Source organism: Artemia franciscana, chromosome 14, assembly GCF_032884065.1.
Source record: "Artemia franciscana chromosome 14, ASM3288406v1, whole genome shotgun sequence".
Classification (NCBI taxonomy): Eukaryota; Metazoa; Arthropoda; class Branchiopoda; order Anostraca; family Artemiidae; genus Artemia; species Artemia franciscana.
The window spans coordinates 23,730,649-23,756,712 of NC_088876.1; the positions used below are offsets into that span (position 1 = coordinate 23,730,649).

Consider the following 26,064-nt stretch of genomic DNA (forward strand, 5'->3'; position numbering starts at 1 on the left):
TGATAATTTAATTTGACAATTTTTTATTAGCTTTAAAAAAAGCTAAATTAATATTTGTAACTCACAACAAAAGTATGATTTATTTCCTTGTATAAATAAAAAATAACCAATTCTTTAAAGGGAAGGTGTTAAGACATCAAAATTTTTTAGGAACTAATACAAGTTTTTACTGATATGTTAAATTAAAAAGTAAACACATCCCAACCTAAGTATTAGCTAGTATTAGCAACGCATAATGTTTATTTTTGGTAATTTGGTTTCCTACTTTCCCCCAGGGTTTCAGTTTTTAGAAAAAAAATATTCGTTTGCGTTGCCGATAGTGCTCGTAAAGTATACAAATAAACAGAACAAATGTCAAGTTTATAAAAAATTTACCAATGAAGCAGATTCCCTACAAAGCTTCTCAGGAATTGAAAAGCATTAAAGCTTTTCAATAAAAATTGAAAAATAACAAGAAGTGCAAAATCTATTTCAACCATTGTAGAGTACGACTAGAGCTTCTTTTGTGATAAAAAATTTAGCTTCCCTCTGCATGGGATATAATCCCAGTTTAAATTGACGTAACAAGAATATATGTGCTAGAAAAAAGAGGGTTGATTTAAGTGGCTTATGTGAGAATTTCGTGCAAGGATAAAGTGTTTCATCGAAGTAGAATGTTTGTTTTTTTTATATACGAATCGCATAAGAATGGCAAATGCAGTAGTTTGAGAAACATGTTACCAGAATATATAGAAAAGAGAGGAGGGCCATCCAATCCGTTTGTGGCTTTCTTAATCAATGCCATCTAATCTTGGAAAATGGTCAAGAAGGCCTCAATGGTACAAATACAAACCTGCGTGGTCAAAAGGGTTGATGATTGATAAAATGAAAAGTAGATGCAATACTACTAGATGTAATAAGAGTTGAACGATCCTGCATGCAACTCAAGAATATTTTAGGTGGTATTTTTTCCGTTCTTAAGAGGCTGAAGCAAAATGAGCAACAATTATGTGCATCTTAAGCAAACTGGTACGATGGGACTGATTAAAATAAGAGAGAACCTGCACTAAGTACTTGAAGAAGAGCTGTGTAAGATGCTGCACCTCTGTTTGTAATGGTCTCCCAAGGGAAGGTAAAAAGCCGACTGTTGGTTCATTTTAAAGGAGGTTCAACATCCACAACTATGGGGATACAACCTAATAAATGATTAATTAGTGAGAAATCAGGCTCTCAGTTTTTAGTAGCCTAATGCCATGAATTTTGCCATAAAAAAGGATTAAAGGCGTGTTTCCACCTTCCCCACAAATAGAAATACTCAATTATTTACAATCGTGTTTTGTGAGCTAACAAACTGTTAATAGCAATATTTACCGAATTCCTCTTCCAAAACACAGCGCTGCTACGTTTTGGAACACAATCCCAAAATGAGGTGCATCAAAAATGAAAAAGTTCGTTTAAGAAAAACGTCTGTATATAATAGTACAGCGTTGTATTTTCACATTATTTTTTTGTTTCAAATGATATTTCAAACATTTACTTTTCCATTAGAGGGTTCTATCTTTGAATTTGAAGGCAAATTTAATGAGACCATGATGACACGTCTGAGAAATATTCTTTACTCTGTTACTGTTTTTTCTTCTATTGCATTTCTATTTTTTCTAACTGCATTTTTGTTTCTTTTCTAATTATATATAATTATTTATTTATTTTTTAATTTCTATTTTTCTTCTAGCTGCATTTTGTTTGGATAAAGATATTCTCTGAAGATGGTCAAATGAAATAACAAAAGCTGATCTTTTCATTAATAATTAAATTTATACAGTTAAATTGCTTATTTTGTATTAAAATCAAGTCAAAACATTGCTTAAAAATGAAGTTTGATTGTCAATCTTTTTTCAAGCTCTTCTTATTTTCTTTATTTTTTGCAATTTCTAAGTCATTTTTTTGTTGTTTGTGTGCTCTGCTTTCCTCGTCAAATTCAATACAAATCAAATAATGTTAAATTAAAACTGAAATTTTGATTTTGACATTGAAATAAATTGAAATTGAATTGAAGTTTTGTTGAAATTTGTTGAAGTTGAATTGAACTTAAAAATTGAAGTTTGATTTTCAATATTTTTTCAAGCTCTTCTTATTTTCTTTTTTTTGCAATTTCTAAGTCGTTTTTCTGTTGTTTATGTGCTCTGCTTTCCTCCTCAAATTCAATACAAACCAATTGATATTAAATTAAAACTGAAAGTTTTATTTTAAAATTGAAATAAATTGAAATTGAAGTTTTGTTGAAGTTGAATGGAACTTAAAAATTGAAGTTTGTTTTTCAGTCTTTTTTCAAGCTCTTCTTAGTTTTTTTTGCAATTCATTAGTCGTTTTTCCGTTGTTTGTGTGCTCTGCTTTCCTCCTCAAATTCAACACAAATCAATTAATTACTCAATTAATAATCAATTAAATATTCTCCTCATCCTGCTGGTACATGTTCTTCAATATATAAATTTACATTTGTATTATGAAGCGTTAAAAAAAAACTTCCGTATCAAAAATTATTTTAGATTATTTGAGATAATTGAAACTTAAACACTAACGAACCTTTTAATGAACCACCGTCCCTGGATCCAATCAATTTGTGATAAAAAAAAATCTTAGATACTAAATTCACCGTCTGGTCCAACAATTTTGGAATATTTTTGAAATTCAAATCAACGGATCAACAAATTCGCGTGCAGTTGAAAAATTCAGATTCTACGTGAAATGTCTCTAATATTCTACATATTCTTAAATAAATTGATTTTGAGCAAAAATTCCTCCACTCCTAAACTAAAAAAATAAACGAAATCAAATTAAATAGGCTTCACAAAATAAAAAGTACAAATAGAAGTTTATCTTCATTTCTGAATCCTGAATCTGAAAACAAATCCAATTGAAATTATCATAAAATTCTTATATACAAAATTCCCCATCTGGTCCACTTTTTTTTATATTTTGCATTTAAACTATTTACTTAACAAATTCTTATACGCTTGAAAAATACATATTACACGCCAGTTTCCCTAATATTATACAGAAACTTTGGTATTTAAACAACAAATTCCTCCACTTCTTTCCATGAACTAAAAATAAAACCACAATCAAATTACATAGACTTGGGTATATCACAAAATGAAAAGTACAAAATGAATCTTAAACATTAGCAAGATAATCGCGAACTTCAGCGGGTGATAAACGACGAAACCCGTCCGCAGTGCAAATGCCAATTTCGATATTATCCCCCGTCATCTGGCCTTCAAATCCCTCTTTCAACGCAAGAATGGCAGTGTGAACGGCGTCGTCCACCTCTTGCTCTTCACTGTACCTAAAAAGAAAAGAATACTATTTATTCAACGACACAAAGGCTAAACCGAGACGAAAATACCTCCCTTCCCAGGAAACGTTCCCCTTTTTCAAGTCCAAGCTAATCTATAAACATTAAATTTACAACAAAAAACACGAAATAGACATTCCTCGATGGACTCAATGGCCCGAAAAACAGGAGAAAAAGTAAGATAGTAAAAAATAAATTAAACAGTAAAAAAGGAAGAGAAACTGTGACCTGATTTAGTCAACATGATCAATTCAAATCTGGAAAACGGGACCAAACAGACCCGAAAAACAAGTCACAAAAAATAAAATAAATTATATTATATTATCATAATAAAATAAATTATAAATTTAAGAATAAAAATATTAATTTTAAGAATAATTTTTTTATAAATTCAAAAATAAATTCTATTATATTATAATAAAATAAATCATATTATTAAACAAATAAAGAGCACACGAAAAAAAATCAATTATATTCTTGAATTCTCGCGGTCAAGGCCATATTTTGCTCATTTTGTTTTATTACTCAGTGTTCCTCTTGAACCAAACTCCTTTTAATCTAAATATAAGGTGTTTGTATAATTTTTTTTTATAAAAAAATCAATCTTTACACATTAAAAAAAAATGAAAACGAAAGATCCGTAATAAACATATAACCAAGCTATATGAAAGAATAATAATAACGCAATATACAAGATTTTTCACTTCTCTCCATCTTCCAAATTTGGGGGGGAGGGGTAGTAAAGAATTGACATCCAACCAAAAATCATTCTTTCTTCTCAGGCCCAAGGACTCCGTTTGAACCTTTTATGGGATAGAGAAGGGGGTGTAATGGAGTTCAAAATCAAATCCTTTTATTAAAAAAAAGCTAATGGCAACGCGCTAAAAAAAATTCCTAGGCTCTAGGGCCAAATTTGAACTTTATTTACATATCGAAAACACCTGAATGAGTGTTTTTAATAAGCAGTAACATATCCACGTCGCTACTAAAATATATCTATGAAGTCACTGTTCTGAAATGGGCAATGTGCATAATGCCTGGAGCTGCAAACATCATATTGCCCTAGGAGCCCGAACGATGGTTGAAAATCTTATAATCGGTTTAGTCACTTGAAATGTTACTATAATTCTGAAATTCCAATACAGCCGGCATTTCCGAAAAAAATGGGAGACATCGCTCTTTACCGAGTCTACGCCATTGTATCTGTTATGATCTATCCCAAACATATCTAGATATTACAGAAGAATTATAAATACAGCTTAAAAGAACTAAAGAATACAGTGAGATACACCTTTGAAACTTCTGGATAGTTTCTACTCTTATGACAAGGAATCATGATCTGGCATGGTTTTCATTGCACAAAATATTAAAAATAATCTCATCTGTTCCTATGCGCTTTTGTTACCTGACTGAAATTCATTACATCCTGCTTTTAATTTATGAAAGACAATCGTAACAGATCGCATCTCCGCTCTCTTTCCACTGACATATGGACTATTTCTAAATGCTGCAGATGCTCTAGTATTTGATTTATCCATTAAATTTTAAAGTTATTTGAAGTTGAAGTCCAAAACGTCCCATGAAACTCTCTCTTGTCTCTATCTCGATAATCCAAATCTTTTTTCGGACGTCTATTAAAATACGTTCAGGAAAGAATTTGGTATATTTAACAGTTACCTCTTTCTAATTACTGAACTTTTTACTTGATAGAAAATATTTGAAAGGAGAAAAAATTTTTATTCAAAAATGAAAATAATAAAAACTAAATGTTTTGAAACTAAAAACAATTTAATAGAGAAAAAACATCTTAGATACTAAAACCCTTCATTATTATGTGCAATGACAAAGATTACATTTTTACTTTGCTAAAATTAAAAGTAAGAAATTGGTAAATTATTTTGTTGGTTATCAAATAAGAATTATACTTTTCGATAAAAAAGACAGAAGGTATTAAACATTCTCTGAATTTATAGCCCTCCCCCTTAGGGTTGACGCTGTGTGTATCTATGTACTACACTCACGCTAATAATCAAAACACCGTCGCTTTTTTTACAATGATTTTCTACCAAACGCATTATTCCTATGCTGCATACACGAAATAAAGTGAAAATAGAAAAAAGGCGGCACTTTCTTCCCAGATTGTGACTAAACTGATTCCATAATACTCCATCAAACTTGCATAAGTTATTCGGAGGATAAAATGCAACATTAAAGGAAAAAAACTGTCTCTAAACGAAATATATATATCAAATTTAGAAACTGAGGAAACTCACTTCAAAAAAACTTACCCCGAGACATAGAGAAACTACTTATAATTAAATCTGTGATTCAAAAACTTGTCGTTCTTTTTAATGGCTTAAGATATCACATAAGAACACAGCAGAACCAATTAGGTTTAAGAAAGGCAGGCTTAATTGGCTTCCTCTTTGACATATATTTAAGGAATAGAGTGATAGGCTCACAAAATAAATGACAAAATATCACAAATAAGGCGATGAAATAGCACACTTTTTACAACGATATTAATCGTTTCCTCTTTGGCTCAGCTTCGATTGAAGCAAATCCCAGCATTTTCAGATATTTTTTCCTTTTTCTGTTTTTGTTTGCATCGCCTTTCGCTCTTATTAACATACCAGGATCCCTTCAAAGCCGAGAACCTCTGACATTTGTCCCCTTTCACCATTGTTGGTGACCTTGCATCCCAGCTTTTATTTGCAAATTAAATAAAAAAAACAAGTTTTTTCAACTGAAAGTAAGGAGCGACATTAAAACTTAAAACGAAAAGAAATTACTTCGTATATGAAAGGGGCTGCTTCCTCATCAAGGCCCCGCTCTTTACGCTATAGTTTGACTCTTTCTCTCAACTCTTCTTTTTAAAACAGTAAAAAACTTTAGCGTAAAGAGCGGGGCGTTGATGAGGAAGCAGCCCTTTTCATATACGAAGTAATTTCTGTTCGTTTTAAGTTTTAATGTCGCTCCTTACTTTCAGTTGAAAAAACTAGTTTTTTTTATTTAATTTCTGAACGTTTTTGAATCAATACATGTTTTGATTTTGGTTCTCCGCAGAGGAATTCGCATTTTTTTTTTTTTTTTTTTTTTTTTTTTTTTTTGGCTAAATGGCTTTCTCATAATTTTGATCGAATGATTTTGGGAAAAAAGAGTGGGGAGGAAGCCTAGTTGCCCTCCAATTTTTTGGTTAATTAAAAAGGCAACTAGAACTTTTAATTTTTTACGAATCTTTTTATTAGTAAAAGATATACGTAACTTATAAATTAGCTTACGTAAAGAATTTTTTATTCTCATGTTTTTATTACACATATGAGAGGGTTCGCCCCCTCGTCAGTACCTCTCTCTTTACACCAAATCTTAAATTTTGTCCCAATTCATTAAGAATGACCCCTGAATCACAAAAGCCGTAGAATAAATAGTTGACATTACTAAAAATACTTTAGCGTAGAGAGCGAGGTATTAGGAGGAAGTGAGCCCCTCATATGGGTAATAATTTCTGTTCGTTTTAAGTTTTAATGCTGCTCCTTACTTCCCGCTGAAAAAAATTTTTTCATATTTATTTTTTTCATTGTTTTTTTAAATAATGCTAGTAAATCCTGCGCTCCCTTCATGGAAATTTTCTTCCCCCATGACAAATTCCTCGAAGGAAAGTTCCCCCAGTATATCCCCCTCTTCTCAGCCCCTCTCCTAACCAAACATCCTCCCGAAAACGCCTGTACACTTCCCAATAACCATTACTATATGTAAGCACTGGTCAAAGTTTGTAACTTGTAGCCCCTCCCATGGGGACTGTGGAGGAGTAAGTCGTCTCCAAAGACATAGTTATAAGGTTTTTTGACTACGCTGAATAAAATGGCTATCTCAGAATTTTGATCCGTTGACTTTGGGAAAATAATTAGCGTCGGAAGGGGCGTAGGTGCCCTCCAATTTTTTTGGTCACTTAAAAAGGGCACTAGAACTTTTCATTTCCGTTAGAATGAGCCCTCTCGCAACATTCTAGGACAACTGGGTCGATACGATCACCCCTGGAAAAAAAAAAACAACAAACAAACAAATAAACACGCATCCGTGATCTGCCTTCTGGCAAAAAATACAAAATTCTACATTTTTGTAGATAGGAGCTTGAAACTTCTATAATAGGGTTTTCTGATACGCTGAATCTGATGGTGTAATTTTCGTTAAGATTCTATGACTTTTAGGGGGAGTTTCCCCCTATTTTCTAAAATAACGCAAATTTTCTCAGGCTCGTAACTTTTGATGCGTAAGACTAAACTTGATGAAACTAATATATTTAAAATCAGCATTAAAATCCGATTCTTTTGATGTAGCTATTGGTATCAAAATTCCATTTTTTAGAGTTTTGGTTTCTATTGAGCCGGGTCGCTCCTTACTACAGTTCGTTACCACGAACAGTTTGAAAAGAAAATAATTCGGTATTTCGGGGCTTCTGACATTATTACTCCTTTGCGGAAGTTAGGCTCAAAATTGGAAAAGGATTATATTTTTTCTCTGGGCCCCTTCCACCTCTTAGTTCGTTTATTTTCCCGTTAGTTTTCACCTGTTTTCGCTTTATAGTTGTGTTATCTCTTAGCAGTTCTTTCGTTAGTTGAGTTATGGTTGTGGTATATATGTTTTATTGCTCGTATAGTTGTGTTATTTTCAATTATACTCCATAATAGAGAGGCTCCGAACACCCAGCATTGTATATTAAGCTCTGAATTTGACGTTTTTTTCTACAGTGACCAGATTCGTCCTGCGCCCTGCGCCCTTTTCATTGAATTTTTCTTCCCCCATGACATATTTCTCCAAGGAAAGATCCTCCCACATAGCCCCCTCCCCTCAGCCCTACCCCCAAAACCAAAAAAAATACCCCTGAAAACATCTGTACACTTCCCAATAACCATTATTATATGTAAACACTGGTCGAAGTTTGTAACTTGCAGCCCCTCCCCCAGGGACTGTGGGGGAGTAAGTCATCCCTAAAGACATAGTTATTATGGTTTTCGACTATGCTGAACAAAATGGCTATCTCGAAATTTTGATTTGTTGACTTTGGAAAAAAATGAGCGTGGGAGGGAGACTAGATGCCCTCCAATTTTTTTTGTCACTTAAAAAGGGCACTAGAATTTTTCATTTCCGTTAGAATGAGCCCTTTTGCGACATTCTAGGACCACTTGGTCGATACGATGACCCCAGGAAAAAAAAATAAAATAAAATAAACATGCACCCGTGATTTGTCTTCTGGCAAAAAATACAAAATTCCACATTTTTGTAGATAGGAGCTGGAAACTTCTACAGTAGGGTTCTATGATACGCTGAATCTGATGGTGTCATTTTCGTTAAGATCCTACGACTTTTAGAGGGTGTTTTCCCCCTATTTTCCTAAATAAGGCAGATTTTCTCAGGATCGTAACTTTTGATGGGTAAGACTAAACTTGATGAAACTTATATATTTAAAATCAGCATTAAAATGCGATTCCTTTGATGTAGCTATTGATACCAAAATTCAATTTTTTAGAGTTTTGGTTACTATTGAGCCGGATCGCTCCTTACTACAGTTCGTTACCACGAACTGTTTGATTCTATGTGAGTGTAAGCACTTACATAGTTCTAAAGGTACTTAAGTGAATAGAGAACTTTGAAAAAAAAGTGACGGATGGTATGGGTGACAAATAAAATCCTCCGGAACAACATTCAGACCTTGCAGTTTTCAATCATCAGAATTAACCACTAAAATACTTACAATATGTTAGGAATTAAAATTGAAACAACGAAGACCTTCACACCTTACAGTGTTGTCCAATGTAAACGTTTAATATTATCCAAAATTTATCCGTTAAAACCTTTACAATTATGCTGGGAATGAATGATTTCCTTGTGTCTAGACAAAAAGTACCTTCGTAATTGACCGGAGATCCTATGTTTAGAAGGACATTAACAAGACAGGATGTCATAAATAAAGACCTTAGGTATTGTCACTGAAAAACTGTCTCACACTGAGGATTAGCTCTATATCCACTATTTCCGATATAGAAGATGCAATTACCGAATTTCCAAGAAAAAAAATGAATAAAAGAAATGCTATATAATAATATTCAGTTATATCATTGTTATATTTTTTATGTTTATACAATTACCTTATCTTAAAGAAATATTCTTATTGAAGCATACTGCCTAAAAACTGTGTTTTGAAGCGTATAAAAAAAAGAAAGTCAAATATCCCCGCCTCGTTCAAACCTGATTGGCTCTCCTGTGCTAAATAGAAAAATTTAAAACCAGTAGAGAGAACAAATAGATTTTAGTCAGAAGATTATTTACAAGAATTTCAACCCCCCCCCCCCAAGCCCCCCCCGCGCGCAAGTCGTTACGCGCCATATTAGTTACGCGCCATTGTAGTTGTGTCCCTGTGTCCCACCTGTGAATATAGATATATATATATATATATATATATATATATATATATATATATATATATATATATATATATATATATATATATATATATATATATATATATATATAACTATGTAAAACTTGCGAATGTACAACATTCTTGGCTGTCCCATTGTCTGTGCATATAAATAGATTGTCAGGTTTACCGACTCTTGAACATGCAACATATAATTGTCCGTGGGAAAAACAATCTGTATTCAGATCTATACCTCATTATTCTAATGATTGCCCTTGAGCTTTGTTGATGGTGATTGCTAATCGAACATTCCCTGTGTCCCTGTCGTCATTTATATATCCCCCTGTGCCCCCGGCGTCCCCGTTGTTGTTGTTTCCCTTTGTCCCGGTCGTCATTTGTGTCCCGGTGTCCCAGTCTGTAATTTCTCTTTGAGTGTCGCGGTCGTCATTTATAATCCCGGTGTCGCGGTGTCCCGGTCGTCATTTTTGTCCCGGTCGTCATTTGTGTTCCGGTTTCCCGGTCTGTAATTTCTCTTTGAGTGTCCTGGTCGTCATTTATATTCCCTGTGTCCCGGTCGTCATTTGTGTCCCGGTTCTTTGTTGATGGTGATTGCTAATCGAACATTCCTTGTGTCCCGGTCGCTTTCTCTTTGAGTGTCCCGGTCGTCATTTATATTCCCTATGTCCCGGTCGTCATTTGTGTCTCGATGTCCCGGTCTGTAATTTCGTCAGTCGACGAACATGACGTCAGTCGACACATAAACATGACGTCACTCGACACACACAGAGACAACTTATTTATATATATATATATATATATATATATATATATATATATATATATATATATATATATATATATATTCATGAGACATTTATTACTTTTGAAGTAGACATTTCCCAGAACGGATATAAAAGTCTTATCGAAACTATAGGCTGCTGTAAAATTTATATTATTACAGCACAGAAGGAAAAAAAGAATGGTAATTTTGCGGACTAAAGGATATAGATAATTTAACAACTAGCATTTAGTTGATTTAGCATTTAGTTGTCTTACTTAATGAAAACAAAACATCCTTGCTTATTAAATTAACAATGAAAGTTATGTTGATTTTGCTTAAATTATTCATTATAATAATTTAAGACGAATCAAATTAATAAAATCCATAAAGCTAGGATACAATTTTTTTAAACTATTTTGAGAACTAAGATTTAATTATTTATTTTTTCCAATGAATACCTTCATGGTGAATACTTCAGTAAAAAGAAAAAAAAAATGTTAAGAGAGCTAAATTCAGAGATCAGTTGTCATAAATTTTGGCCAAAATCTTAGCTGAGTTCTTGGCAGTACATGAAAGACATACTAAATTAACAAGAACATAAAAAAAACTATTTTTTTAATCCTCGAACTCATCTTAGGTTTATTCATGCATAAAAACCTCGATTTTTAAGATTTTCCGACTGATTAATTCAAAATCCTGAAGTTTTTAGGGCAGTGCCACATTTTAATCAGTGTTACCATGCATGAAAATGAATAAATAAAACTAGTTAACTTAACAATTTTTAGGAAGTTTTTAGGACAGTACCATATTTTCACCAGTATTAACCTATTGGACGGTGAAAACAAAAATAAGCCAAACTTTTAGTGAAAGTCGATAACAATTTCTGTCCGCAAAGTTCAAGCATTACCTATCACCAGTGTTACCGTTTTTAGTTAAATTTAACGTAAACTATTTAAGTTACATCAATTCAGTTAAATTTAGTTAATTCAACTTAAATAAATTTAGTTAAATTAAACTTAGCCGAACTACTTAGTTAAATTCGACAACGTTTTTTGCCCGAAAAATTTAAACATTAAAAATCATCCATGTTGCCATTCCGTTATTAGCAAATAACAGAAGCAAACAAATCAACATGCCTTCGAACAACCGATTTGACATTTTTCGCGATTGTGCTACTTTATACTTTTCACTATCTACTTTTTGTCCTGATTTTTTTTCACTGGTTCGAACTTTCACTGATTTTTGATTTTCAACATTTCTAGGTTTCCATAATTGTTTCTAGCCATTGTGGTCTCAAATCACATTTAGAATCTTATCTTAACCTCATAAAAAAAAATATTTAGCACCTATCTTGCACATCAGCATTAAAAAACGCTGCGTGCTGATGACGAGCATTAGAACCAATTTCACAATTTCCTTCCCAGAGACCTGAACCTTGATCTTGCTTTCCACTACTAAGTCTATGACCCTTTATCTCAAAGACCAAGATTCTTAAATTGCACTTCTTATCTTAGACCTTAGTTCCTTCAGTGCCTCCAGAGGCACACAGGACGTCAATGAGTAGCTCCCAATCTTCCCTCAAGTGGGCCACTGCACAGATATCTTTTCAATCTGGGATGATACTCGTCTGGAGGGCTCTTCTGTCACACCCGTATGTCCTACGGAGCGTGTTCTTTGGTCTACCTCGGTGATGGTTGCCATCCAGTTGCCTGTGGAGGAACATTTTTGGAAGTGTATGATCTGGCATACAGAGGATACTTCCAAGGTATCGCCATCTTCGTTGCCTCACAACGGAGGCGATGCCTGGTGATTCCTAACCGAATCTACCAACACGTCTTAGCAAAACACTAAATGTAGATTTTTGGAATTAGAATTTGGATAAATCATATTAGAACGAACAATAAAGGATATAAAGCACGAAATTCGATTTCCTTGTCACTAACAATAAACACATCCTTTAGCTCAAAGAATATGGATGAAGTTCTCCTTGCCCGGAGAAAAAAAACTAAATTAAAGAGCCAATATTGTCCCAGATCCCTTCATGAGAAGGATATTGTCTAAGCAGAATAACTCAAAGAAGCTTTGTCATTGACATCGAAAATATTCTTAATATTGATAATGGACATTTACATGACCTTCCCTGCTTCAGACAAAGAGAACGGAAATTCTTATCAAATTTGGTCATGCGAATAAAAACAAATGAAATCCTTCTTTGGACAGAGGACAATTTCTATTCAACATAGAATTAGGAGAAAAAATAAAAATACTAGACTCATCCCTGACATGTAAGATAAGAGTAATTAAGAGCGAGAATACGCCAATGTACAAAAAAAGCAAGGTCCAATGACTCAAAACTGGATGGTTTCAATGTCTCGTAAAGTACAAACAATTTTCATGAGCTTAAAATGTAATTTTATATCCAGTTTCCCCAATAGATTTTCCTATTGAAAATTATTACTAAAATTTCGCAATCAACAATTTCATTTCCAATAATATAAATAATCCTCAATTATCCGAACAAAAAAAAAAAACTATAAACATTTCAAGGGGAAATCAAAATAATGGAGTTGACATTTCCAAGATATCCCTGCTTGAGGGTAATATCATATATCCAAGATATCAATCATAAAAATTGTATTCATTGTCACTTAGGATTGTCTTGGCACTATACAAAGTCATATATCCCTTAGCCAAGAATTTATACCAAGCGATCCGGATAGAACGGAATTTTTTTTTTTTCCATCACGAACTGATAGAACCATTTTGTTGTTTTGTGAAGATTGAAGTCTTCTTAGAACGGTCTAAATGGTCTTTGAAGTTCAAGCCAATAAAAAAAAAATTAAGGGGAGGGGGGGATTTTTCAAGAAATATTCTTCAAGATAGAAGAGATTATCTGCCACAAGACTGCTTTACTAAATAAAAAAGACTAAGAGTGAGAATTCGGTACCAAAACCAAGGTATCAGAATGCCAGGGTAAAAAAAGAAAAAAAGGAGAAGACCAAGTACTAAACCTATTCCCCTTAAAAACCATTAGATACCGAAGAAAGAGCTTAATTTACCTTACAAAGTGCTTAATACATGTCAGAGTAAGATGATAAGACCAGTTGCTTGTTCAAATACCAAGGTTTTTTTTCTTTTTTATTCTTTTTTATCGACACCCTGTGGACTGCAAAATCTTGATAACGGATATAGTTGCCCCCAAAGGTGCTTAGAGCCTATTCTAATTTTTTTTTTTTTTTTTGACAACTTCAAATATGTAGAATAAATTAATATAACTTCAAAATGATTAAATTAAACAATTACCCATCGAAAATTATCCTTACATTCACAATTATCAAATTTATTTATTTGTGTCATCCACTGGGTATCATTATCCTAGTGCAACATGGATACATACTATACATACATACATACATACTATACATACATACATACATACTATACATACATACATACATACTAGTGCAACATATAAAATTTTTAATGCAAAATATTGGAACCAGGATCGATTTCCCTTTATCCGAAGCAAAAAGAGACAATGAACATTTCCACGAATAAAATCGAAATAAAAGAGTCGACATCCGTCGTCCTGACATCCCCTTCTTGAGAGGAATGTTGACAATGTATAGCAATGTTAAGGACATTAGTTATTGTCATTTAGGATCCTCTTAATACTGACAGTGCCTATTTGCGCCACTTTCATTTCTTTCGATATAGAGAACGAAATGTCCAGCTAAAACTAGTCACGTGAAAAAAAAAAAAAACACTAAAAAACAAAACGACGAAGTTAGTTTCTGAGTTTAGATTTTAAAAAAATGAAGAAAGCAAACATGCATATAAGTTTACAAAAATAAAAGAAATATAGATCGAAAATTTATCCATATGAGAAACATTTTCATGTGAAGGGGTGAAGGGAAAGCTACATAGTTTTTATCAGGCAGAGTGTAAAGCCAAAATAAAAAAAAAAGAGGACGTTGCAATCTACGGTAACGCAATCAAATCGTGGTGCAACTTAAAAAATTAAGTTTTTTTCAGAACCCCTACCTGTTTAGTCACATGACAAGTTCGGTGAGACCGATAATTCTCAAAATGGATTTCATTTTTTCCGCTAAAATAACCTAGTAGGACCCAAGGAAATGATCAAAACAGAGAACAGAGATGAATCAAATAGGCAAGATTTATACGACATAAATAAAGGAAATATAAATATAAGAAACGTTAATAAGGAACACATAAAATGCAAAACAGAAAATAAAAGAATAGGTATTCGATATTTAAAGCTACCGACAGGGAAAGCAATATTTATTACGATGATGACTCTTAGGAATTAAATGTTTGGGAGCCATTTTAATATAAAAGGGTAATTATACATGAATAGTGTTTTCGACCATTTTAAAGTATTACTTGCTTGAATTGTTTTCCAGCTTAAAAATCAAAAAAAAAAATTCTTCAATTAATATTTTTCAGAATTTAACTGTGAAGCATATTCGATTGTTCAAGTCTAGAAAATTAATTTTTTAAATATATAATCTCAGTTTCCAATCACTTTAAAGTACTAAAGACAATGAAAATGAAACCAGATTTCTTTAACTGGTTTAGAAAAAACTTCATAGCCTCCATGTGCAGCTATGTAGTTTTGAATTATAGCTGGCCCTAAATAAAAAAAGTGAGAAATATTAAAAGGAAAAACCAGTGGAAATAAGCTGAAAAGATTGGCACCAAACAGCTTAAAAAGATGTAAATGTTTTTGAGAATTTTTTAATTTTGGTGGATGAAATCGTTGTCAAATTTAACTAACTAGTTTTAATTGCTTATTTCTATGATTCACTATGACTGCACTGAAGAAAATGTGGTGCTATCCTAAAAGCTTTATAATTTGAAACAACCGAAGGAAAATCTAAGAAAATTGTAATTTCCAGGCATGAATAGACCTAAGACGGGCCCAAAGGGAAAATACTTTTTAGTTTATGCTCTTGGTACTTTAAGCAATAATTAACGAATTTAATTCTTTTCCCCCCGTACTAGCCAAGATCATTATATAATTCCAGTAATTAATTAAAATTTATTACCTTTTCTCTAAAAATGTCTTTCCGTTGACATAGTTCTTTCCCATTGCTGTCGCTTTCCAAGCGAAATAGGCTCCAGAAGGATCGCATTGAAAGAGATAAGGACGGTTGTCATCCCATCCGCATACAAGGAGGGAGACACCAAATGGCCTAACACCGCTGTAAAATAGAAATATGAATTAAAGAGGTACATCACAGAGAGCAAGGAAAGACTCGTATCTCATCCTTCCACAAAGTCCCTTTTAATTCAATTTGTTTATTCGTGTCACGTGTTTCGAAAGCCAAGCACATTATTTCTTAAGCACATAACAAAGAGGGAAGCCAAAAAAACGACCCTTTTTGTATTTGTTGTCATTTACTCAAATTTTGAGCCGGTGAAAAGAACACAATTTTTGTATGATTGGTTTTCAATTCAATAATTCTATAGGCATAAGCTAAAGATCATCGAGTCACCTTCACATCGATGATATAAACTGTATTGGATCCCTATCCCTAATTCTTTCCATGTTTTCTTAATGATTAGCCCTTAAATATTTTTTTTTCGTGGTAAATTGTGTTCAAATAATCACGCTATTCGTGTCGAATTGATATTATAGAGGTAATGCCTTGTAACCGAAATAATTGTAAAAAAGAAAGAAAAAAGCTCTTTAACTTTTCATGAAGTTTTAGAGAAGCAAAAGAATAAGTTTCAAATCAAATATTCACTCTGAGCCTTTCTTCTCACCAAAAATTCAAATTGAAAAAGATATACCAGTGCTAATTTTGGTGTTAACATACCTTAGTGGGGGAAATATCCTGAATTTTTACGCGTTTTGAAAGGCTGAGGAATATTTGCAAATGATTTTGGTAAGTTTGTTTAAATGATACAAGCTTTAAGTTCTTTTCTGACTGACGGTATATCAAACAATGAGCTACACAAAAAATATGGATCTCACTTTCCAGGTCTATCAAACAGTTCGTGGTAACGAACGGTAGTGAGAAGCGACCTGGCTCAATAGTAACCGAAACTCTAAAAAATGGAATTTTGATACCAATAGTTACATAAAAAAATCGCATTTTAATGCTGATTTTAAATATATAACTTTCATCAAGATTAGTCAAGATTAGACTTACCTATCAAAAGCTGGAGCCTGAGAAAATTTGCCTCATTTTAGAAAATAAGGGAAAACAACCCCTGAAAGTCATACAATCTTAACGAAAATCACACCACAGATTCAGCGTATCAGAGAACCTTATTGTAGAAGTTTCAAGCTCCTATCTACAAAAATGTGGAATTTCGCATTTTTGGAAGAAGACAAATCACGGATGCGTGTTAATTTGTTTTTTTGTTGTTGTTATTTTTTCAAGGGTGATCGTATCGAACCAGTGGTCCTAGTCGCGAGAGGGCTCATTCTAACGGAGATTAAAAGTTCTAGTTCCCTTTTTAAGTAACCAAAAATTGGAGGCCAACTAGGCCCCCTCCCACGCTCATTTTTTCCCCAAAGTCACCGAATCAAAATTCTGAGATAGCCATTTTATTCACCATAGTCGAAAAACCAAATAACTATGTCTTTGGGGACGACTTACTCCCCCGAAGTCCCCGTGGGAGGGGTTGCAAGTTACAAACTTTGACCTGTGTTTACATATAGTAATGGTTACGTTTTCATATAGTATCCCTTATAGTAACGTTACATATAGTAACGGACGTTTTCACGGGGATTTATTGGTTTGTGAGGGAGAGTTGAGGTGGGGAGGGGGTTAAGTGGGAGGATCTTTCCGTGGAAAAACTTCTCAATTGGGAAGAGACTTTCAATGAAGGGGGTACAGGATTTTTTTTAGCATTATTAAAAAATACAATGAAAAAATAAATATGAAAAGTTTTTTTCTACTGAAAGTGAGGAGAAGCATTAAAACTTAAAATGAGTAGAAATTATTACACATATGAGGGGTTTACCTCCTCGTAATACCTTGCTCTTTACGCTAAAGTATTTTTAGTAATTTCAACCATTTATTCTACGGCCTTTGTGATTCAAGGGTCATTCTTAAGGAATTGGGACCGAATTTAAGCTTTGGTGTAAAGAGCGAGGTATCAACGAGGGGTGAACCCCCTCATATAGGCGATAAAACATACGAATATAGAAGTTCGTTACGTAAGTTAATTCGTAAAAATTAAAAGTTCTAGTTGCCTTTTTAAGTAATAAAAAAATTGGAGGGCAACTAGGCTTCCTCCCTCGCTCCTTTTTTCTCAAAACTTCTGATTAAAACTATGAGAAAGCCATTTAGCCAAAAAAAATTAATATGCAAATTTCGTTTTAATTATTTATGTGCGGAGAGCCAAGATCAAAACATGCATTAATTAAAAAACGTCCAGAAATTAAATAAAAAAACAAGTTTTTTTAAATGAAAGTAAGGAGCGACATTAAAACTTAAAACAAACAGAAATTACTCCGTATATGAAAGGGGCTTTAGTTCCTAGACGCCCCGCTCTTTACGCTAACGTTTTTAAGAAGTAGAGTTAAGAGAAAGAGTCAAACTTTAGCGTAAAGAGCGAGGCGTTTTTTATTTAATAATAAAAGAAAGTTTAGGATGTTTATGCAAGGTTTTAAAGATGAAGGATGATAGATTGCGCTTTTTACCAATTCGTTTGGGTCAAACGAGAAGTAGGTTGTCCCAAGATGGTATGAGAAGAGGTCGTAAGGAAGGAGTGAAACTTTAAATAAATTTGTTGTAGTCGTACTTGAAACAAGTTCATTCCAACTCGGCACCAAGGACACGCTTAGTGATATTCTGTCAATGTCTTCGGTCTAATGTTTAGGGTAGTGGATTTCTGACAAATTTTTCCGATGTACGTCCGCGCTTCCAGAATCCACGCAAAGACTCGAAGTATTTCTTCATTGGGCATGCAAAGATTTGGTTTGAACTCCCTTCTTTTTACTTTTACTAGGAAGGGGGATCAAATTCTAGTGCCTGGTTGGGTAGGTACTCACTTGGGCGTCGTATAACGTGTCCAAAGCTCCTGAGCCATCTACTCTTGATGATAGCGGATAATGAATGCTTCTAATTGCATATTGCATTAGGTGTTCCTGGTTATTCTTTGGCAAAGCTTCAGGGGACGAATGGCTCTTAGGCACTTTTGGCGAAGGATGCCTACTGAGCGTTCTTCTTCTGTCTGTAGCGGCCAGATATCACATCCATGGGTGGAAGAGGAGGGTATACACCGTGTTTCCCTCTGACGGCAGCGTGCTACAGTGAGCTGTTAGCATAGTACTACTTATAAAGTTGAGCATGGAGAATGTGCCTTGGAGCAATTAAGTATTAAATTTTTTTCGCCTGTTTGGATAAAAATTTCAGTATTCGACACCATTTTTTTCTCTTTTCCGAGAAGTAAAGGGACCAACTTCAACACAAAATGTTCAGTCTAAGCCTTTCTTCCCATCCAAAATTCAAATTAAAAGACAATTCAATGCTGATTTTGATGACCGTATACCTGTCATCATGACTGTATTCAGGTGGTTGCCTGGTTTAATCCCCCCTCCCATTTTTGTCTGACTCGCAAAAAAGTAGGAAAAATATATGTAACATATGTCGACGAGAAGATCTTGTTTTTGTAGACCCCTTCTTAAAGTTGTCTTTATTGTTCGAGGCTAATCCAGTTTTGTTTCCCAGAATTCTATTATTGAAAGTTACATGTTAAAGAGCCAATTGCCTACTTTAGCATTAAAATCAAGAAAAAGTAGATTCAATCTTGTTTGCTTCAAAGTCGCCCATATCTACCTCTGCAGAACTTATCGCATATTAAATAGTATTAGTGTTCCTAATCACTATGAAACATGCAATTTTGCAACAACTCTACAAGTATAACAAATCGAAAGATTTCGATTATATATATACAATATACTTATACGATTAAATTCATTTGGTTCATGTCAATAAATTCACCAACCCTGAATTATGTTATTACCGAGAGGCCACTCTCAGAAAACCAAATGAGGCATGCAAAACAATCAAGCGGGACTGGACAGTGCCTAGCATTTTGGGGAGTGTACCGAGCGTTCCAGGAACTGTTCCAAGCGTGGCGGGACTGTGTGGCACATATGGCTTTCCAAGATGTGCACTGGATGGCGGGAAATCAGCGCTCCCTCGGATATTACTTTTACGTTTTCTTAGAGAATGATCTAAACTTGCTTCAAGAATAGAAACATTTCCTTATTTTCATATGTTATTCATTCTATTTTAACATGTCTCAATTTATATGGATAAATAAGGCAAATTTCAAAATATTACTCGATTCAGTGACAAAGCTCAATCTCAGCTATTGAATGATTGAAAAATTGTTATTTCACCTTGCAATATTAAAACCGTAAGATTGTCAAAAAATGAAAACCTTCAGAGGGAGCATACACCTTAAGCAGCAGCAATTGAATAAAGCCGATTGAATAAATGCAAAACGAATTAGATCTATCAGTCAACAACGCCTTTTGATACCTTAAGGATCGGCATTAGCGTAACCTAATTTCCCGAACAGTTCGTACTTTTACGTAAATTGATTCCACTTTGATATCTAGTCTCTTACTCATGGAAATTTCTAACAGAACTCTAAGGAACGAGACAGATAGAAGACTTGACTGAATGCATTATAGCTATACCATGCGGTCATTCAAAACCTAAACATAATAACTGCAAAAACTAGGTTCGAGCAATTGCTGCTTAAAATTCATATTGCTTAATTTTTAATTTGATTTAGATTATCAAGAAAGAAAAAGATTATATTAGAGTCTTCCTTTTTATTAAATTCGAAATTTTGCCCCTCTGAATACGGGGAATAGGCGTATTCCCCACCCAGGAATATCTCCCCGTACAAATTCTTCCCCTCATTTTAGCAGCCAAAGAGAAAATATGACAAATAAAAATAAATGAAGAAAAGGAGGAATTTTTGAATATTAACCTATATTCCAAATCATAGGCAGTATGTATTACGTAGAATATCCGATAGCATTGATTTTTACATTTTTATTATTTTAATTTTGCGTGTGTGTTTTTTGGGGGGTTGGGTTATCAGAGCTGTGTATGATAAAGGTCAAAGAAAATAATATGAAATATGGAATTAGTAGCAACTGTAGATGAGTTGTCCTATGATAGAAGTGCACCTGGTCCCAGCCAGACGTGTCACAATCCAAAACTTTTTGTGGGGAGGGGATTCATATACGGAATAATTCCTGTTCGTTTTATGTTTAAGTCTTACTCTTTACTGTCAGTTGAAAAAAAACTTGTTGTTGTTAATTTAATCTGTGTATGAATTGCGTAGGGATGGCAGGTAACATAAGCCAAAAACAGTGTTGCCAGAATATCAAACAGTTCGTGGTAACGAACTGTAGTAAGGAGCGACCCGGCTCAATAGTAACCAAAACTCTAAAAAATGGAATTTTGATACCAAAGGCTACATCAAAAGAATCGCATTTTAATGCTGGTTTTAAATATATAAGTTTCATCAAGTTTAGTCTTACCCATCAAAAGTTACGAGACTAAAAAGTTAGAAAATAGGGGGAAATGCCGCCTAAAAGTAATAGAATCTTAACGAAAATCACACCTTCAGATTCAGCGTATCAGAGAACCCTACTGTAGAAGTTTCGAGCTCCTATCTACAAAAATGTGGAATTTTGCATTTTTTGCCAGAAGGCAGATCACGGATGCGTGTTTATTTGTTTTTTTGTTTTGTTTTTTTTTTCCAGGGGTGATCGTATCGACCCAGTTGTCCTAAAATGTTGCAAGAGGGCTCATTATAACGGAAATGAAAAGTTCTAGTGCCCTTTTTAAGTGACCAAAAAAACTGGAGGGCACCTAGGCCCCCTCCCACGCTAATTATTTTCCCAAAGTCAACGGATCAAAATTCTGAGATAGCCATTTTATTCAGCGTAGTCGAAAAACCTTATAACTATGTCTTTGGGGACGACTTACTCCCCCACAGTCCCCGTGGGAGGGGCAACAAGTTACAAACTTTGACCTGTGCTTACATATAGTAATGGTTATTGGGATGTATACAGGCGTTTTCAGGAGGATTTTCTTGGTTTGGGGGAGGGGTTGAGAAGAGGGGGATATGCTGAGGGAACTTTCCTTCGAGAATTTGTAATGGGAGAAGAAAATTTCCATGAAGGGAGAGCAGGATTTACTGGCATTATTTAAAAAAAAAAACAATTAAAAAATAAAAGGGAAAAAGCTTTTTCAGCTGGAAGTAAGGAACAGCAATAAAACTTAAAACAAACAGAAATTATTACCCATATGGGAGGCTCACCTCCTTCTAATACCTCGCTCTTTACGCTAAAGTATTTTCAGTAATTTCAACTACTTATTCTACGGCTTTTGTGATTCAGGGGGTCATTCTTAATGAATTGGGATAAAATTTAAGCTTTAGTGTAAAGAACGAGGTACTGACGATGGGGCGAATCCCCTCATATATGTAATAAAAACATGAGAATACAAAAGTTCTTTATGTAAGCTAATTTATAAGTTACGTAAATCTTTTACCAATAAAAAGATTCGTAAACAATTAAAAGTTCTAGTTGCCTTTTTAATTAACCAAAAAATCGGGGGGCAACTAGGCTTCGTCCCCCGCTCTTTTTTTCTCAAAATCATTCGATCAAAATTATGAGAAAGCCATTGAGCCAAAAAAAAAAATTGCAAATTTCGTTTTGATTATTCCTCTGCGGAGAGCCAAAATCAAAACATGCATTGATTCAAAAACGTTCAGAAATTAAATAAAAAAAAAACAAGTTTTTTTAACTGAAAGTAAGGAGCGACATTAAAACTTAAAACGCACAGAGATTACTTCGTGTATGAAAGAGGCTGCTTCCTCATCAACGCCCCGCTCTTTACGCTAAAGTTTTTTACTGTTTTAAAAAGAAGAATTGAGAGAAAGAGTCAAACTTTAGCGTAAAGAGCGGGGCGTTGATGAGGAAGCAGCCTCTTTCATATACGAAGTAATTTGTGTTCGTTTTAAGTTTTAATGTCGCTCCTTACTTTCAGTTAAAAAAACTTGTTTTTTTTATTTAATATAGAGTAGATACGATTCTCACCCGCTGTCAACAAGTCCTTTATGGCTTCCTTAGTATATATATATATATATATATATATATATATATATATATATATATATATATATATATATACATTGCCTGCTAAGGAGCTTTAATAAGAATTCTAAATAGCATAAGTAAGAATTGCAATTCAAGAAATTCATAAGATAAAAGCGAACAAAAAATACGAGCGATGTCTTTTTTTATGGAAATGGGTAAAAAAAAGGTAAGTTAATTTTCTGAATAGATCTTCAAGAACTGGGTTTGAAGATGATATCTATTCCCTTACTTATGGAAATTTCTAATACAATTCCAAGAAAAGAGAGATAGAAATGAACTTGAAGTGAATATTCATTAGCGAATAGATGCATGAAATATCTTGCTGAAAACGAAATATTCTAAGAACTTAGAACTGAATATTATGCTTAATGGGAGCTGACTGATGCCTTTGATTTCAAATTCTGGTGGTAGACTATGGATGTCGAGGATTCTCCACGTTCCAGTCGGAAATCCCAATTGAATGGAATTATTCATGTTTATTGTGAAATTGTTTAAACCCAGAAGGTCGAAACTATCCTCAGTTACGTGATCTTTGGGTTGTAAACTAGAAAAATTAGAATTTTACTAGGAGGAACTTCCAAAAGAAAATATCAGGAGAATCAGAATCCTAACAAACATTACTGCAAGACTTTGAAATTGAACATTGTGCCTAAACAGTGTGGAGGCAGGGCCCGTTTCTTCGTGAAGCCAGAAGATTTTTTTTTCAATGTCCCATATTTTTCACTACTTTTCATATAACTGATCATTTTCCATTGCGTTTCTAGGAACTTGAAGCTGTGCACCAAATGAGTTTCTAGGTGAAGGGGGCTTTCAGACCGTGAATCTAAACAAGACTAGAAGACTCTCGTGGAGGTACGAGGTTCCTGCATAATATTGAATATTTTCCAAATAATTTGATATTCTTCAGTAGGAAGTATTGTGTTACTCAGAATTGACGGATCGATGCCAATGACAAGGAACGAAAAAGGTGAGGTTTCTAAGAAATCTAAAGGTTTCTTAGATCATCTTAATACTTATAACAGAAATTTGCAGTTTACCCTAGAAATTAAAATTGAAAATAAACTACCGTTTTGATATGTGTTAGTTGTTCATAATACTGATAAACTGGATTTCACTATCTATAGAAAACCAACACAAAACAATAGATATCTTTATTTTAATTCATATCACCTCCCACAAGCAGTTATAAGAGCAGTTATAACTTCTCTCATTGATCATGCCCTGAACATTTGCTCCGATTAGTACATTAATGCCAAAATTAATTTTATAAGAGATATTCCTTTTGGTAACGGATGCGCCATTCCTTTTGTCATTCCATTTTGCCGCAGACTAAAAAGTCATTCCGTTAAATCAAGTATATTTCACAATGTGAGGTTCCTGATAAGCCCTCAACTATAATCTGTCTTCGTACACCCCAAAAACAACAAAAACATTAAAAATGCTTGCACAAAAAATAAATTGTATGTATTTTTCACTAATAATTTCAAAATCACAAATTTATTAAACTCCGATAAAGATCAAACCCCAGTTACTCCCCAAAGAGGGGTTTGTCAAATACCGTGCGACTGTGGCAATTTTTTGTTGGCGGAACTCAGTAGAATCTAGAAAAACGGCTACACCAGCATGAGCAAGACATAGACAAAGCATTAATTTCTAATAATTATAATAACTCCTTTGATTCTGCTTTATCTTGCCATATGTTTATTAATCCCAGTCATACAATATTTTGAAGAATCTTCTCTCATTAGTAATGATTTAGGGATAAAACAGGTGGTTCAGAAATCAATCGAAATTAGTCTCAAAATAAACAGTAATATTTCTTTGAATAGGGACTGAGGGGAATATTCACTAATTTTTTTATACTCAGATTTAAAAAAAAGGATCTAAGAAAATATTTTACTAAACCACTTTACAAAGATACATTTAACGCTAGCTGCCAAAAAAGAAAGATTAGCTTAGAAAGCTTGTATTAGATTATTTTATTTTATTTCGTTTGAATGAATTTATCATCTCATATCATCTTATTTATCAGTCCTGGTTGAAATTCATTGAAGTAAGGATGCTAGGGCTGTTTTAAAAAGTTTTTAAAAAACATTTTTAGTTTGAAATTCCACATTTTAATGTAAGTTTATACCTTTATACATATATATATATATATATATATATATATATATATATATATATATATATATATATATATATATATATATATATATATATACATAAATAAGTTGTTTGTCTGTGTGTCTGTCGAGTGACATCATGTTTGTGTGTTGACTGACGTCATGTTTGTCGACTGACAAAATTACAGACCGGGACATCGGGACACAAATGACGACCGGGACACCGGGACATCTATATATATAAAAATAAGTTGTCTGTGTCTGTGTGTCGAGTGACGTCATGTCATCAGGTCGACATGTCGTCATTATGACGATGACGTCATTAAAGGTATTTAAGACATTCGTTCACGGAAAAATGTTTAATTGTAAAATGACTGAAGAGCCTACAATGTCAACAGCCGAGGAAGCTGCTCAAAGAGTCTATGCCAAAAAACTTGCGGCTGATAGAGAAAGTAAGAAAAGAAAGCATGCCGAGGAATCACAAGAACAGCAAGAAAACAGGCTTGCGGCTAACCGCGCAGTTAGATGAAAATCCACCTGGACAGCGAGAGTAAAAACATATCAAAACTGAAAATGATAGCGATGATGATTGGGTTTGGGATTTTGACTTGGATAAGGTCATCAATGCCTACCAGATTTTAGTTAAAAAAAAAACAAAGGTTCGGAGGCATGTATTTCATAGTGACGCTGAAAAATAAAGAAGAAAAAGAAAACTGAAAAAAGAAAAAAGGTAAAAAACTAAAAAAACTAAATAGAAAAAACACTCAAAGAGAAATTACATACCGGGACACAAATGACGACCGGGACAGAGGGAATATAAATGACGACCGGGACACTCAAAGAGAAATTACAGACTGGGATACCGGGACACAAATGACGACCGGGACACAGGGAATATAAATGACGACCAGGACGCTCAAAGAGAAATTACAGACCGGGACACCGGAACACAAATGACGACCGGAAGAAAAATGACGACCGGGACACAGGGAATATAAATGGCGACCGCGACACTCAAAGAGAAATTACAGACTGGGACACCGGGACACAAATGACGACCGGGACACCGGGAAACAACAACAACGGGGACGCCGGGGGGCCCAGGGGGATATATAAATGACGACGGGGACACAGGGAAAGTTCGATTAACAATCAACATCAACCTCAAGGGCAATCATTAGAATAATGAGGTATACATCTGAATACAGATTGTTTTTCCCATGGACAATTATA

General features: G+C 33.9%; 1 protein-coding gene across 1 annotated transcript in view; it reads right to left on the reverse strand.

Annotated features, from left to right (window-relative positions):
* Positions 1-3,106: 3,106 nt before the first annotated feature.
* The window catches only part of LOC136035470 (proteasome subunit alpha type-2-like), a 62,734-nt gene continuing 39,776 nt past the window's right edge, over positions 3,107-26,064 (reverse strand). The window contains exons 5-6 of the mRNA XM_065717284.1: positions 15,603-15,758; positions 3,107-3,325 (exon numbers count right to left, since the gene is read on the reverse strand). Of these exons, the coding sequence (XP_065573356.1) occupies positions 3,154-3,325; positions 15,603-15,758 (328 nt within the window). The 3' untranslated portion in view covers positions 3,107-3,153. The remainder of the gene's footprint in view (positions 3,326-15,602; positions 15,759-26,064) is intronic.